Source organism: Tenrec ecaudatus, chromosome 1 (assembly GCF_050624435.1).
Source record: "Tenrec ecaudatus isolate mTenEca1 chromosome 1, mTenEca1.hap1, whole genome shotgun sequence".
Taxonomy (NCBI): Eukaryota; Metazoa; Chordata; class Mammalia; order Afrosoricida; family Tenrecidae; genus Tenrec; species Tenrec ecaudatus.
This window is the reverse complement of record NC_134530.1, coordinates 94848707-94865576: the sequence shown is the minus strand read 5'-3', so window position 1 is coordinate 94865576 and position 16870 is coordinate 94848707. Positions and strand designations below refer to the sequence as shown.

General features: G+C 43.2%; 1 protein-coding gene across 1 annotated transcript in view; it reads right to left on the bottom strand.

The window, feature by feature from the left end:
- The window catches only part of IL23R (interleukin 23 receptor), an 82510-nt gene that overhangs the window by 49543 nt on the left and 16097 nt on the right, over positions 1–16870 (bottom strand). Inside the window, exons 4-5 of the mRNA XM_075540010.1 lie at positions 10268–10428; positions 5246–5391 (exon numbers count right to left, since the gene is read on the bottom strand). Coding sequence (XP_075396125.1) covers positions 5246–5391; positions 10268–10428 — 307 coding nt within the window. The remainder of the gene's footprint in view (positions 1–5245; positions 5392–10267; positions 10429–16870) is intronic.

Sequence of the window (16870 nt, the reverse complement as noted above, 5' to 3'; positions counted from 1 at the left end):
GTTCCATCGGAGTTCTGATGGCTCATTTCAGAAGTAGATCATTGGCCTGTAGTCCAAGAGGCTTTGGGATTGAAGCACTAACCTTTGGTTTAGGATCTCAGTATATTAGTAACTATTTGCCCCATTTAGAGACTCCAGAGGCTATAATAAAGAATAACAATAACAATGACAACAACAAAATTCACTGCTGTCGACTCTATTCCAGCTCAGAGTGAGCCCACAGGACAGAGTAGACCTATTCGTTCCAAGACTGTAACTCTTTAAGACTAGACAGGACTAGAAAGTCTTGTCTTTCTTCTGCGGAGCAGTGGGTGGCTTTAACGTGCAGCCTGCTATGCCACCAGTAACAATAACAGGCGGCATTTATTGAGCAATAATTCTGTCCAGAAGCCGCTGGATACCAACAGCTAAAGTGACCTATGATTTTTTTAAAAAAGAAAGTTCTTTGTTTACTGAAAAGATTAGATGAGATAACAAATATTCTTTTAGCTTCTTTTAACCCCTTCCGCCGATGAAAACAAACTCTAAAAACTCTGCTCTTCAAAAAAAAAAAACTCTGCTCTTCAGTCAATTACAAAGAGAAAACCTAGAAAAATAAGATCAACGTTTCCCTGTCAATCACCAATTCTCACAATGGCACACAAGGCACCACTAGGGGGCGCAAAGAACAAGAGCTTCAACCAGAAGATGCAGGTTTACAAAAAACTCATTCAAAGACAGTGATATTATAATTAATTCCCTTCTATTTTGTAGATATTCGCCGAGCCTATTACCTCCTACTCTCTCAACCAAATGCACTGCTATCGAACTGATTGCAATTCGTGGAAACGCTATAGGACAGGTGAGCGCTGCCTCTGTGGGGTTCTGAGCCTGTGAGTCTTCATGGGCGTAGAAGGTCTCTTCTTCCTCCCACGGAGTGGCTGGGGATTTTTAACTGCTGACCTTGCAGTTAGCAGCCAACGCATAGCCCAATATGCCCCAAGAACTCCTTTGGCCCCGTACTACTGACGTCAAAAGGAACCCTGGAGGAGCAGCGACTAAAGTACTTGACTACTACCAGCAGAGTCGGTGGCTGAGCCCTCAGCTCCTTCCTGGGAGAAGGATGCAGCCATCTGCTTCAGGCATGAGTTTTAAAATAATTTTCATCTTTACTGCCCAAAATGGCATTTCAATAAATGCTAGATTTCCAGGTTTTCAAGATTTTACATTTACTTCTGATTAGATGGCGATTTCTTTTCCATTGACTACATCACAGATTCACGTGAGGCTGGAATGACAGGTGTGTGACTCACTTCTATGTCTACACACATGCCTGTTGCATTGGATGTCCACAGAAGTCTTGATCAATAAAAAGCTTTTTTCTCTCTGTACTAATGCCGTAAAAAAGTGTGTGTGTGTGTGTGTGTGTGTGTGTATATATATATTCCTGCTTTTAGCTGGTAAAGAAAAACCATGTCTGATTGAAACAGTCAGGTCATCCTGGTGCTATTCAGTAATGCCCAACAAGACTTCACACTCACAGCCAGGAGTCAACAGCCTTGGAAATCCAGTGGGGCAGTTCTACTGTCTTTTAGGGAGAATATGAATCGGCATCAACTTGATGAAATAGATTACTTATGTTAAAGGAGTCTAATACTATGGGTGGTGCAGTTAGCTTCTAACCAAAAGGTTGGACTTTTCAGAGATCCCTTGGAAGAAAGGCCTGGTGATCTCTTCCCTAGATCCGCCACTGAGCACCCTAAGGAGCACAATTCTACTCTGGCATCCGTGAGGATGCTAACCGTCAGAAGTAGGACTTATGCCAAGGGGGAGTTTAATATTCTCAACAGCGCTCAAGGACAGTGACACTACACCAAGGGCCTCCGCTGTCCTTCTAGAGCAGCACTTCTCAACCTGTGAGTCCCAACCCCTTTGGGGGTCAAACAACCCTTTCACAGGGGTCACCCAATCCATAACAGTAGCAAAATTACAGTGATGAAGTAGCAACCAAAATAATTTTATGGTTAGGGGTCACCACAACATGCTGAACTATATTAAAGGGCCACGGCATTAGAAAGGTTGAGAACTACTGTCCTAAAGTAAAATCCCATTCACTCAATCCAATGGTCAAGATTTTGACTGGGGCCATTCTGAAATGAACCTAAATTCCATATGTGCAGACAGAGTGACTGTGGCAGTTTGCTTTGTTTCATGCCTGCATCCCGGCATTAGGTACATGGTTACTCTAAACCCTGACGCCAGAATTACTTTGCAAAGGAGCTCTAGCAAGACTAACATTTGGTTATTCGTCAAATGACGAAGAACATAGACTCTCGCATAAGTATAATCCAAAGAAACTGTGAAGTTCACAGTTAGGATCTAAGCAAACAAGTTCTCGGCAAAGATTTATTTTTTGTGAATTCTGTGCAAGATTTCTTTTTCAAAAGCTCTTTAAAGTCATGAAACCCACGATGTGTTATTTTTCATCTTCCAGTTGTTCTTCAGACACATTTGGTGGTAAATATGTATTGTTGGGTTGGTTCTGACGTGTGGAGACTCAGGTGGGCCAGAGTAGATCTGAACATCAGGCCTTTCTTCGAAGGCATCTCGCGCTGGACTTTAAGGTCCAGCCTCTCGGCGAGCCGCCAAGCTTTGACCATTGGCACAATTTCTGAGCTCCTCCAATGGACTGAAAAACGTAGTATTCCTCGACAGCAACGCCTGATGTTCAGAATTTGAGCTCAGACAGTGTAATGCTTCTGAGTCGCACTAGTCACCAAAGAAAAAATAAATTATGTTGACTATATCCTTCAGAATTAAGTATGCTCATATATCATTTTCACTCTCAAAAAGCTGGTAATCCACCCTGACTTCCGGGTTGGGCTGTTCACCTTAGGAACAGCCCGTCAAACCCACCAGCCCTCTCTTTGCTCCCTGGGAGAGACGGGAGACTGCTTCCGTACAAATCTACAGCCTCAGCCGTCCAAAGGGTCAATTCTCCTCCATCCTCCAAGGTTGCTATGAGTTGAAATTGCAGTGGATTTTCTGGACTTTCCTTTCTTGATTATTTTATCCAACTGGAAATTCACTACATTTAAGAATAATAAAATGACATTGCTTTTAAAATAAACCTCAGGTGGAATGCTTTTTTTTCTGCGCCAGATTAGATTCCCCCTGCAGCTCACATGAGTGAATTTCAATTTTTTAAAACCATTTTGGCTCTGTAGTCTGACAGTATTGTTTAGTTGCTCATTTCCTTCCTTCCTCCTCCCTCCTTACTTGCTGAAGCAAATGTTCGAGTGGCCCTTATTTTGTACTCTTGGAAACAGACCATCACTTTAGAAAATGCACATGGCTCAGGAAATGTGAACACATGCAAAATTGATACTTAATCTGCATTGAGTTTAATATCCTTGAGAGCAAGAGAGACAGGGGTGGGCCTTGCAGAGCCATATATCTCTTTGCCCTCCAATCAAACTATGACCTGATTAATCCTACATGTTCCTATTGGCGAGCTTGGCACAGTAAACCCACCTATCACAATGTCATTGATTGCAACCCCCACAGTGTAACATTACTTGTCTCACTTCCGGGTTCCATTGCTCCTTTATGCCCAACCCTTTCCAACTTTGTTCTGGGGTGAATGCTGCCTTTGACTTTAAATGTTTGTTTAGTCTAAGGCATGTGCACCTCGCCAAGGTTACTATTTCCCTCGTACATTAGTGAAATCTCATCATCTTATGTACACGCCCTGTTATGTGATTTGTTAAATTTCATCAAGACAATTTAATTTGACACCACAATCACTGATAAATGTCTCACTCTAAGAGACACTGAATTACAAGGGGGCTAAGTAGACGGTGTCCCTGGGGACCACAGATGGGTTCTGATCTCAGCCACAAGCTTGAACTTGAGCTGTCTGAACCAATTCAGAGGCACTTCAGAAGGTAAGCTTGCCTATTGAGATAGTTTACTGTGCCAGCCTAGCCGATAAACACAAGTGGGATTAATTGAAGGGAGGAAAGATAAATGGCTCGGTGAGCCTCGCCTTACTTGTCTCTCGCTCTTTGATCATCGGACCAGTGTGCGGCTGCCTTGCTTGTTTTGTGCCTCAATTTGCGAGCGACACTACCTGTGGGACACCTGGCCTGTGGACTGTGACACTGTAAATTGAGGTCCGTTTAAGACTTGCCTCACCAGAGAATTGGAATGTACACCTCTGGAGCTGTGGACTGATGGTTGGGGACTTGGCTGATGGTTTGTGGCCTGCCTTGCTGTTTGCTGCCTGTGCTGGGATAGCTTAGTTCTCTCTACAGAGAACCTCCTGGCAGTTCTCAAGACTTGAAGGACTGCCAGTGTCTCACAACTGTCTCACGGGAGTGAGTTGCACTGAGCCATTTGTACTGCTTTATAATTTAACTGTTCATTTCTTGTATTATATCTGTATATAATTTAACAATTCATTTCTTGTGTTATATATCTATGTATATATATATATATATATATATATATATAGCTATCTGGTTTTATCTCTCTAGAGAACCCTGTCTAACACACCTCTCTTCTTGAAAACCCTATGGAGAAGTCCTAATCTACACACATGGGCTCACTCTGAGTTGGAATTAACTCTAAGGTAATGAACAACAATAAGAAGATGAATCCCTCTTGGTCAAGACATTTGTCTATGTAGACAAAAGGCAAGAGGACGATTGCAGGAAATAGTTCTGTTCAGAAGCACAGGCAATCATGATTAAAACTAGAAGTGCTTGCATATCACAGACATAATCGGATTAAAAACATGTCTACCTTATAAATCTGGCTAGACCAGAGCATGCATATTGGCACAGATAAGAGCCCACAACACAGGGCATCCAGAACAGATAAACCTCTCAGGACCAATAAGGGGAGCAGCGATACTAGGAGGGTAAGGGAAGGGGTGGGGGGAGTAAGGGGGAGCTGATCACAATGATCAACAGATGGCCTGCCTTCCAGGGGGACAGACAGCAGAAAAGTAAGTGAAGGTAGACAGCAGTCCGTGTAAGACATAAAAAAAGAGAAGAATTTATAAATTATCAAGGAGACATGGGGGAAGGAATGGTGTGGGAGGGAGGGGGAAATGAGGAGTTTAAAAGATTAAAAAAACTATAAATCCACATAAATAATCAGATTGAAAAATAAGTCCACTGTGTCCATGGTCAATTGATTGCCTTCCTTTTAAAACATTGGCTCATATGCTATAGAGTGAATGAATAAATATTAAGCTTACATTCCAAGACACGTCGGTTGTAGCCCTGTATCTCACTTCACAGGAAAGCTTTTCAAAGGTTGTTTGACTCGTCCAGTGAATTACAATCTTGGGCACTGTAGTATTTATATTTTCAGCCTTGGAAATGATGGTGGCAGAAGGTATCACTAAGGGGAAAAAGCAAACAAACCAGCTGTTTGAAACATATCCAGGAAGAAATCTGTACTCTTTTTCGTCAATATAATATACATGCTGAAAACCCCAGGTATATTTCAAAAAATGCCATTATCAAATTAACAGCTAAGGAATGATTTCTTGTTTTGATATCTAGTCATAAAAAGCAGTTATTTAGAGAACTCTACAGTCGGGGAAATGGGTCTTCAGAACTCCGAGGATGAGTTAAGCACCCTCAAGATGACAAATGTCCACCTTCTAGCCTTCCCCCGACACCATTTGTCTGCCAGTCGGTCATGCTGTGGTGGCTTGCATGTTACTGTGATGCTATAAGTTATGTCACCATTATTCCAAACACCACAAGGCCCACTCAGGGTGAGCAAACTTCAGTAGAGCATCCAGACTAAGAAAAGCCTCTGAAGAAGGAACAGACAGTCCACTTCTGAAGGATTCGCCACTGGAAACGTTATGAATAGCAGTGGGACACCATCAGATATAGATCGTGCTGAAAGGTGGGGTCGGTGGTGCACTTCTGAGAGATTAGCCACTGGACAACAACGGCCTCAAGCAGGACATCAACGGTGAGGATGATGCACAACTGGACAAACTGACTGCAAGGCACGCGGCAACAAAAGAACAACCCTGCTCCCAGGAGTCCTGCAGGCACTGGGCTGCTGAATACAGTCTGTGGTTCAAAGTCGCCGCTTCTAAGGGTGAAAGATGAAGCTGTGTATCCTGTAACTCTTTACAAAGCCTTGTATGATGGGGTGATGCTTCTTAATATGGCTCTTCCATCCCTAGCTTTGTAATTGCCACCAAGAGACTGGGTAGGGCCTGTGTAACACTAACAGAGGGCACTGGTCATTTTAAATTACCACCCTCGTGGCTATAGGGAGCTCTGGTGGTGTAGTGGTTATGACACATTGAGCTGCTAACCACAAGGTCATCAGTTTGAAACCATGAGCCACTCCGTGGGAGAAAGAGGAGGCTTCCTACTCCCATAAACAATTACAAACTTGGAAACTCACAGGGGCAGTTCCAGCCTGTCCTGTAGGGTCACCATGATGGGTCGGCATTGGCTGCAGGGCAGTGAGTTTGGTTTTTGAGTCTAATGGCTGTAGCCTTAGCAGGAAGAGAGAGAGACCTCAGAGTCATTGTAAAAAGAACATGTTCAAGATCTCTGCCAGAGTGGCAGAGGCCAAGGCCAAGGGCAGCGGAGACTGTGGCACAGAGGCTATAGGAGCCAGGCTGAGACCAGAGGCCAAGGCCAGATGACCTTGAGCAAGAGCAGAGGAGCAGCACTGAGAGTAGAGAACAACGAGGCAGCACAACAATTGCGTTTCCCAGTATGGTCCGCGGAGGCAGGGACTAGGGGCACGAGCGATGAGAGGCGGAGGACTGGGGAAAGACTTGGCTGCTTGGCTGTGGATCAATGACAGAGCCTTTCCTGTTTACTGATGCTGACCTGGGCTAACCTGCTACCTGCCCTAAAAAGCCCCCATACGTGTGAGTTTTGTCTGAGTTCTATGTGGCCAGTGCAATGAATTATTGAAGCTGGCACAGAAAGAGAGCGCTGCGGGAGGACCAGGGGTGTCAGAGCAGGTACCGAGGTTGGAGGCTGGAGGCGTGTCTGGCCCCTCCCTTTTGGCAATAGGGACGCCAGAGGAGGTTTTCTCACCTTAGAAACCTACTTGGGTCCCTGTGCTTCAGAAGCAACTCTATCGTAGGGCATTTGGTTTGGTACTTTACATTTCTCCAAATGAACCCTAATGGCGCAACAGTGCTGCATTCGCCACTGACTGAAAAGTCCGTGGGGCCCTGGTGGGGTAGTGGTTATGTGTTGGGCTGCGATCTGTGTGCTGGTCAGTTCAAGGTCATCAGCAGCTCTGCAGGAGAGAGACTTGTACTCCAGGAAACAGCGGCCGTCTCTGAAACCCAGCACGGATTCTATGGAGATGGACTCGGTTTGGGAAAAGTCAGCAATTGAGACCCACCCCGTGGCTCTGTGGGAGAAAGACCTGCAACAAAGTCTACAGCCTAGAAAACCCGAATGGATCACACGGAGTCGATGTGAGTCCACTATGAGTCAATATGAGGGGCCAAACAACCACCAACCAGCTAATGTCTGAGTTTCTCTTGGGGTAACAGTACAAGAGCCCTTTCACAGAAAGAAATATTCCTGGGAGGATCACAAAACCTGTTTAGTCCAATCGAAATGTTGATAACACAGCAAGGCAGGTCTAAGAGAGGCCTTAGAGTGGACCAGGGAAATGCAGCAGAGAGCTAGACTTTAGTTTTGTATGTGCTCATGTTTTGTAAATAAAACTGTGCCCTGTAATATGCGGTCAGATCTTCAGTTTGTTGCGCAGGACTCAGATATCCCATTTGTGTACACGTTGCTTAGGTCTCAGGCATTCCCATTACATTATAGTGATATTTTGTTTTTAATCTGTCAATCATTTCATGGATACGGTCATTTTGTTTTGTACTTGACAGCATCTTTTGGCTTCTTTTCAGCAACATTTATTTATCCACATTCTTAAAATGGGGAGAGTTAATGTTCAGAATGACAGCAGAAGGCAGGACACTTTCTGTATTGAAATTTATTTCTCTTCCTAAGAAGGTTCCAGCCTTCCTCCCACCTGTCATTCGGGCCTCTACTGCGCTGCTAGCTCCGCCCTGTATTTCAGCACTGAATCCAAACTTAATTTAAGCCCAGACCGATAGCTATTAGGTGGAAATTGCTCCCAGGAGAGTTCTCTGTCTTAGTTTCCTAGAACAAACAGTTCATTCATTTAAGGTTTTGTTACCTCATTCTTTAAGTGTTTCCAATGCAAACAGCTCATCTGCTCATTAATAAGCTGGTGTTTTGGTTGACCAGAGCCCCCTAGACAGCCTGCTGTGTTTGCCCATCTGCGTTTCTAAGGGTCCCTTTTGGGATAATGAGAGAAAAGAGTGGAGGAAATAGAGAACAGAGAAGGGAAGGAGGAGAGATGGGGAGAGAAAGGAAGAAAAACAGCAGAAGGAATGGTTATGTTTGAGCTCACTGTGGCAGCCACTGTGTCAGTCTGTCTTATCAAGCACCTTCCTCTTTCCCACGGCCCCTCTCCTTTCCCAGGCATGATGCCCCTTTCCAGGGATGGCCCTCCTGATCACATGTCTGAAACACGTGCTACAAAGCCTCCCATCCTTGCGTCTCAGGAGCATTCTCATTGTCTGTCTTCCACGACAGATTTATTTGTTCTCTGGCAGGCCGCAGTACTTTCTGCATTCTTTGACAATATCTTAATCGAAAGGTAACGATTCTCTTTTAACCTCCTTTATGCATTGTCCAACTTTCTCATGGCTAGACGGTTGGAGTGTGGTACGCCCAGTTCTCAGTGAAATTGCTGCTCTTCACCACGTGAAAGAGGTCCTGTAGAGCATATTTATCCAGTGGCACTGGCCGTTTGATTTCTCCACTGCTATTTCCATGGGCGTTAATTGTGGAGCCAAGAAAAATGAAATCCTTAATAGCTTCATTTTATTTAATCCATCTATCATGATGTTTCTATTGTTCTATTGGGAGGACTTTGGTTTTCTTTACAGGGAGTTGTAATCCGTACTAAAGGCTGCAGTCTTTCATTTGCATCATTAGGTGTTACAAATCCTCCTTGCTTTCAGCGAGCAAAGTTGTCTCATCTGCATATCATAGGCTGTTAATCAGTCTTCCTTCAATCCTGATGCCGCATTCTTCTTCACTCAGTCCAGCTTCTCAGATGAATTGCTCAGAATGCAAACTGCATACGTATGCCGACCGGATACAACTGTGGTGCACAAGTCTGGATTTTAAACCAGGCAGTATGCCTTCCTTCTGTTCTGAGGACTGCCTCCTGGCCTGTGTACAGGTTCGGCAGGAGCAGAGTGATGTGTTCTTTAGTTCCTGTACTTCTCAATGGTATCTATAGTTGATATAATTGGCACAGTTGAATGCCTGTGCATCATAACCACACACACACACACGAGTAAACATCTTTTTGATATTCTCTACTTTCAGCCAAGATCCATCTGATGTCAGCAATGATATCTCTCATGCTACATCATCTTCTGAATCTGTGCTGGATTTCTGACAGCTCTTTGTTGATGGACTACTACAACTATTTTTCAATTATCTTCAGCAAAATGTTATTTGCGGGTGCTATCAATGATACGGTTCGATAGTTTCCACATTCTGTTGGGTCACCTTTCTTTGGAATGAGCCCAAACATGAATCTTTTCCAGTTGGTTGGCCAGGTAGCTGTTTTCCAAATTTCTCAACATAGACTAATGTGGTCATCCAGTGCTTCATCTGACATTGGAATTCTGTCAGTTTCTGGGAGCCTTATTTTCTACTAATGGCTTCAGTGATGTTAGGACTTCTTCTTTCAGTACCATTGGCTCTTGCTCATATGCTACCTCTTGAAATGGTTGAAGGTCAACCAATTCTTTTTGTTTCATTGGCAAAATATTGTACATAGTATAATTCTTTGGTACCCTAAACTTTCCACAATATAACTCATTATGCAATCCTTTTTCCTCCCATCTTCCCTAGTAGATTTCGCATTATATTTAGGCAGAGACCTTGTCTCTCAAACACTTAGAACAATGCTTCATACATAAAAAAACCTCTTAATACACATTTGTAAAAATACATATACACTGGTGGAAATAAGATTGGGAGGTTATGTAAGCAACTAAATGATAATAATACTTCTCTCTAAATTGTCTCTGGGTTTTAGAATCATGGGTAATTTTTATTTATTATGATCATGAAAAACTTTAGGGGGAACTTCATCAACACAAATTAGTTGTTTGCTCTTACAGACCAGTGTAGGGTGTCTCAGTGTTTACCTATATCATCCAGGTGAATATGCAGTTGTTCTGATACCTCTGTGCCCAACACATTTGTAGCCCGAACCCAAACCACATACTTCTTGCCACCTCGCAGTGAATCAGTGGAGATGTTAATATAGCTTGATGTAAGATATTGTTCTTCTTCTTCTGTCTCTAAACTAAAAAAAAAGACAATTATCACAAGTTATATCTGATTTTAATTATTTGACTATTTTTACTATTTGTTAAGCCTGTTTTCTGATATGCAAATTTTTCTGAAAATGAATCAAAATTATTATCATTTTGAAAAGGAATTTAAACACATACAAGATAACCCAAGGCCAATGTATGAATTAATTCTTATTTTATTTTTGATTGTGAATTAGATGCAGGTTTGCAGAGCACATCTTCAGTTTACATCCAACAATTCATACACATTTTGTGTCAACTCGCCCATCGCAATCCCCTCCCTGCACTATCACGTATCCTGCCTCCTCCAGGTCATTCTTGTTTCCATTCCTTGTTCCTTCCTAATACTTTGAAATTTTGTTCTTGAGTGAATGCTGCCCTTTTGATCTTAAATAGTTGATCAGTTTTAGGCCTGCAGGGCCATAGGTTTGGGTCTCTCTAACCAGTAAACCTGGTTTCTTTTATAATTTTAAAATTTGTTCCACATTTTTCGCCCACTATCCCCAGGACATTCTAATGTGATCCTTTTCAGAGCTGTTAGACGGTGTCCCTGGGCATCACCTAGCTCTTCTGGTCGCAGGGTTATAAAGACTCATCTTTTTTGTGTCCCATGAGCTCACTGGACTAGTTGTTTCCGTAAGAGTATATCCTTTCATCTCCACTACTCTTCTTGTCTCTGGATGCGAAGAGATGAATGGTTGCACCTCAGAGGGCTACTCAAGGGCCTTTAAAGATCCCCGTCATCACTGACCAAATTAGGACCTACAATTTTGTCTTTGTGAACTGAAGTATGCCCATTGACCTTGATGTCATCCGTCACCAGTATGGGGGCTTGTGCTGATTCTGAGCAAGGAGCACTAATGATGGCATCAAGTCAGGGGACAGTTCACACATCTCTTTCCTCTCTGGCCACTTTTGTTCAGCTTCTTCTCCTAGCCGTTATTCGGTCCATTTGCCTACCCTTTCCTCTGAAGCTAGGTTTCCCAGATTACCATCCATCTTTTTCATCTGTTGCTTGTGCCTTTGCTGTAGACGGTTTAGGTAGGAGGTCCGCCTAGTCTGCCATCTTGTTGAAAGTCCCCATTACCACGTTCACAGCCTCTCCGTATTTTCACCTTCATGACATTCTGCTGTACCAAACATGTCCCTTTATATTGACTGGTTTTTCCTGACGTCGTGTCCAAAGAAGCAAAACAAGTTTCACTCTCCTTGCTTCTCAGAAACATTCCCATCGTATTTATTATAAGACTTCTAGGTTCCTTTTTCCCTGGCAGTCTATAGTAAATTCAATGTTCTTCACTAATACCACAATGATCCAAGCCGCACATTACCCATTTATTCTATTACTGATAGATCCAGAAGTTTTTGTATTGTACTGTCAAAGCTACCTGGATCTAGACACACTAATTAAAATGGAAAATAGCCTTGAAATTTGAACAATGGTAGAGGAAGCCAGACACCTTACATTATTTTTAACAGATAAAAATGCTTCACAGATGTGTAGACTGTCCTTGATCAGGAATTGTGTCCACCTTTTTTTGTACTATTCCAACTATAGTAGTTGGACTGATGAGGCAGGCGGTGACCTAATTTCTTTATCAAATGCCATCACCTGCTCTCTGCCTCAGAGAACCACCTTCACAGGAATGAAGACTTTACAAATCACCAGCATTTCCATCCCTAGGGCTCCGTGTCATCTTGTTACTACTAAATGTCAAGTCAACAACTCCTAAACATCTGCTGTCCCACAATATCTTCCATCCCAGCTAGGATTATTAATTGCCAGCATAGAGATCTTCTGAAATCCAGACACATTCCTATAGGAATTCCAGAGAGGAAATAACACAGCAAAACAAAACTCACTGTCACCGAGTCAGCCCTCTAGGAAAGGGCAGAACAGCTCCTGGTGGGTTTCCCAGACTGTACCTCTTTATGGGAGTAGAAAGCCCTGTCTTTCTCCCACGAACAACTGGTGGTTTCAAACTGCTGACCTTGCCGTTGCCAGCCAAATGCGTAACCACTACACCAACAGGGTGCTTTCTGGCTCACAGCAACCCTATATAGGGTTTCTGAAGCTATGTATGTTTGTAAAGGATCAGTCAGCCACATGTTTATCTCATAGAGCAGATGGTAGCTTTGAACCACTGACCTTATGGTTAGAAGATCAACCTTTCACAGCGCCGCCTGAGCTCTTTAACTTACAGATAACAAGCAATAAATGTTCTTGTGAATCAAAACACAAAAGAATGATAATAGTAAAGAACGATGCTTTTTTCCGGTGAGAGTTGTTATCACTGTTGTTTTTAATGTATTGCCACTACCAGAACAGGACAACCTCGGCGATGATCGAGGAATCTGGCCAAGGCTAATGGGGCACTGATAACAAAATACACAGCATGTACGTAGCACCAATGCCTTCAACTTACTTCAGGTTTTAAATTCTGGGGGTGGTACAAATGGTTAGTGTGCTTAACTGGTAACTGAAAGGCTGGACATTGGAGTCCACCCAAAGAAGCCTTGAAAGGCCTGGACCACCGTGGTAAATGCTGTCATCTACACAACCTTTCAACAGTGGTGTTCTGCCAGTAGACCTTAAACTTTGGTGAGTACTAATTGGGATCTTAATAGTTCATGAATATCTATCTAAGGTGCAGCTACTGGTCTCTCCTCATTCAGAGGAAGAAGCATGGTGAAAATAATAGACCCACGCAAACAATTTGTCCCAAAGACTCATGAACATTCATCTCCATGACTCTGAGGCTAGAAGAGCTAGACGGGCCGGACTACCACTATCAAACGCTCTGAAAGAAGGTCCTAGATAGAGTGGGAGAAAAATATTGGACAAAACTTAAACTATATTAAAAACAAACAACAAGAGATCGGGCTTACTGGTCAGCCAGAGACTTGTGGAACTCTGACCCTTAGCCACCCATCCGGTCTGGCTCAATATCCAACCAAACCATAAACAGGTCATAGCAGGACATGTTCAAACTCCTTAGAACAATCAACCATTTGAGATCAAAAGGGCAGCATGTACCCAAGGACAAAGTTCAGAAGGGTTAGGAAAGAAGGAACTCTGTATGTGATAGTATGAAACACAGGGCAGGAGTAGGAGAACATGTGTATTCATTGTGGAAAATTGATTTGCTAGGTAACTCTTCACCAAATTCACAATAAAATATTAAAAGGCATGAGACAAAGAAGCAAGAAAGTCCTTGCAATCGACCTCTAAAGACTCAGCCCTGGGAAACCAGAGTTCTACTCCGGGAGCACATGAACCACATAGGGTTGCCCTGAGTGCGAGTCCAGTTTGCTGCTAACAGATGTCTCAGGGCTACGTTTCACTCCGTTATATAGAAGGTTTCCAGCAGTTGTCATTATGAATCAGCAACTAAAACCAGCAATTCTCTGTTCTCCTGCAGACAGTGATCTCCCTGTGCAGCCCATGAGAAAACAAGAAGAGGCAACATGTCATGGTGCCTGACAACATGTTGTGTTGTTAGTTGCGGTCCCATCTGAGAGTGGCCTTTCAGAGACAGACCATCAGGCCCATCTTCCAAGCGGGGGTTGCCTAGTAGTTGTCATTTAGTCATTTGCACACACCAGGGACTGCTGGACTGAAAGCCTGGGCTTCAGAAAGGGTCTTGGGCTCAGATTCTTAATCTGCCCCTTGAGGGATCTGAAACAAGCTACGGAACCTCGGTGTGCTTCCGGTCACTTCTCTGTGGAAACAGGAATGATGGCAACGTTGTTGTTCTCAGAACTAACAGAAATCCAAAAGCACGCAGTCGTTGGCGTCATAGATACCAAAGGCTTGGTAAAAATAAGCAACCATTATTGTGAATTAGCAGGTATGGCATGTGACTTTAACATATTCTAAAGAAGATAGATGAAACTCTTAACATTGTTCTATTTCAACAAGCTTGTATTGGAAGTTAATTTATACATGTTTATATTTAAAGGCAATCAAGCCATTGTTTAATTTAGGTTTACGTGAATGCCTTATATTCTTTCTGAAGTCATAAAAAATTGAGAACTTTTTATAAGGTATGCTAACCTTTGGTTGAATCAAAAATCAGAAAATGAGAACACCATGGAAGTAGTAAGTAGGACATCTTTGAATATTTTCCAGTTAGAGAAAACCACATTCATGTTCCTAATTGGTTTGTGGTTAATTCTTTTACCATACATATGACCACAAGTCAGAATGGAAACGTACTTTCAAAACTACATTAGCCAAGTGACTAGATGATTTCATTTGGCTTTTAAAACCTACCTTCAGATCAGCACCTAGACCACAAAGATGAGGGAATCACTAAAGATGACTGGCTGTACTTTAGGACAATTTTCATATGCAACTGCCTGTTTAAATTTATCTCTTTGTATATGTATGTGTTCTGATATCAAAGGTAAGGAAGAAAGTATTGATACAAAAATCATAAAACCCTTTTAAAAACACCAACACCAAGATGTAAAGCTACCATTTCTCAACTTCCTCTCCAGCAAGTTCAGCGGTTCTCAACCTGCGGGTCGCAACCCCTTTGGGGGTCGAATGACCCTTTCACAAGTCATCCGATTCACAATGGTAGCAAATTGACGGTGATGAAGTAGCAATGAAAATAATGTTCTGGTTGGGGGGGTCACCACCACATGGGGAACTGTATGAAAGGGCTGTGGCGTGAGGAAGATGGAGAACCAGTGATCTAGGTCAACGCACTTCCAAAAGTGACGGCAGTGGCCCCACCTTTCTCCGACCCTTCCCCAGGAGCCCTGGTGGTGCCATCTGTAGGCACGGGGCTGCTAACTGAAAGGTTGGCGATTCACACCATCCAGGCCCTCCACGTAGAAAACACGGAGTGCTAAACAAATCATCTCTAAAATTGACTCAGCTGGAACAGAATAAAGGCTTATCATTCATTCATGTTCAATTTGAACTATGGTGTTGGTGAAGAATATTGAAAATTCCATGAATTGTCAAAAGAACAAATAGATCTGTTTGGGTAAAAGTACAACCAGCATACTCCTTAGAGGCATGTGTGTCTCCCCTACTTTGGACATGTTGTCAAGAGAGACCAGTCCCTGGAGAAAGATATCATGCTTGGTAAAGTGGTGGGGGGGGGGCAATGAAAAACAGGAAGGCCTGGGAGGAGATGGATGGACACAGTGGTGGCAATGAGAGGCTGAGGCCTAAGAACCACTGCAAGAAGCTCCGGGACCGGGCAGTATTTCCTGCTGTGAGTTGGGACCAACTTGACAGCACGCAACACCAGTAGCTGGGTAAGCCGAACATCTTGCTACATAAGAACAGAAACTTTTATTAAACAAAAACATCAAAATCGGAAGCCATTTTTTAAAACACATTTTCCATCTAGATGTTTCCATCTCTCTAACCCTTCACCACAGAATTCTGTACTCTTTGATCTATGCCAGGTGCAAATGGCTGTTTCGAAATGTTCTTTGAGTAAAAGGAGTCCAAAGGTACAGGCCGGGCTGTAGGCTGTGAGATAAGGTGGCCTAATGACATTCTTACAGGAAAGCCCTTGCTACTCTCAGAGAATGAGCAGGTACGTAGTCATGATGGGAAAAAATTATTTGGTGTAAATTTTCTGGCCTTTTTTTCTCAACAATGCAATTTTCTTGAAACCTCTTCCTAAGAAGTCTTTAAGATTGCCCTATGTCCATCAAGAAACTCTGCCAAGATTGTCCTCTGGAACTCCTGCATAGCAGTTGCTGCGGGGCTCTTCTCTCCGCTGTCAACTGGCCCCGTAGATCACCATGCATCACCAAGGAAGCCTTGTTGTGACTACTCTTTTTGAAGTCAACCAAGAGACAAAGACCAGTGCATTACTGGGAGAACTTGTCAGAGCTACACATGAACCACAAAAACATGTTTACATGTGCTTTGTCTGGAATAAACCTGTGCGTGCATGAACTGCAATGCTAGTAGCAATGCTCTTCCCCCTTATCCTTGTAATGACTGGCTATAAGGCACTGGTAGACCCTACCAGCATTTCCAAGACAACGAATGGGCTTATGTAGATACACCTGTCGGGAAGAGATGGATCCCGGTTGGTAAATGCGTGTTATCAGAGGTTCATTTTATTTTCTCTCACGAGCTGTGTGCACAGTGGAATGTCCAAGAGTAAAGAAGGTGTGTGAATCACCAGGCATTCCTCCTAATGGAGTCCCCACCAAGGTGCTGGAGAGGAAGAAGGGGTTTTGAATCCACATAGACACAACTCCTCTACTTTGCATCTTTAACATCAAACCAAAAGGAACTCCTGATGCCCTCATGACTGCCATGAGGAATGACATCTCGCTGCCACTGGTGAAACCCGTGGGTGGACAGCGGTAAATCACCTCTCTGTGATTTGACTGGAAAATAGAATCATACGAGTTGGAAGCGAAACCTTCAAATTCTGCTCTCTACCT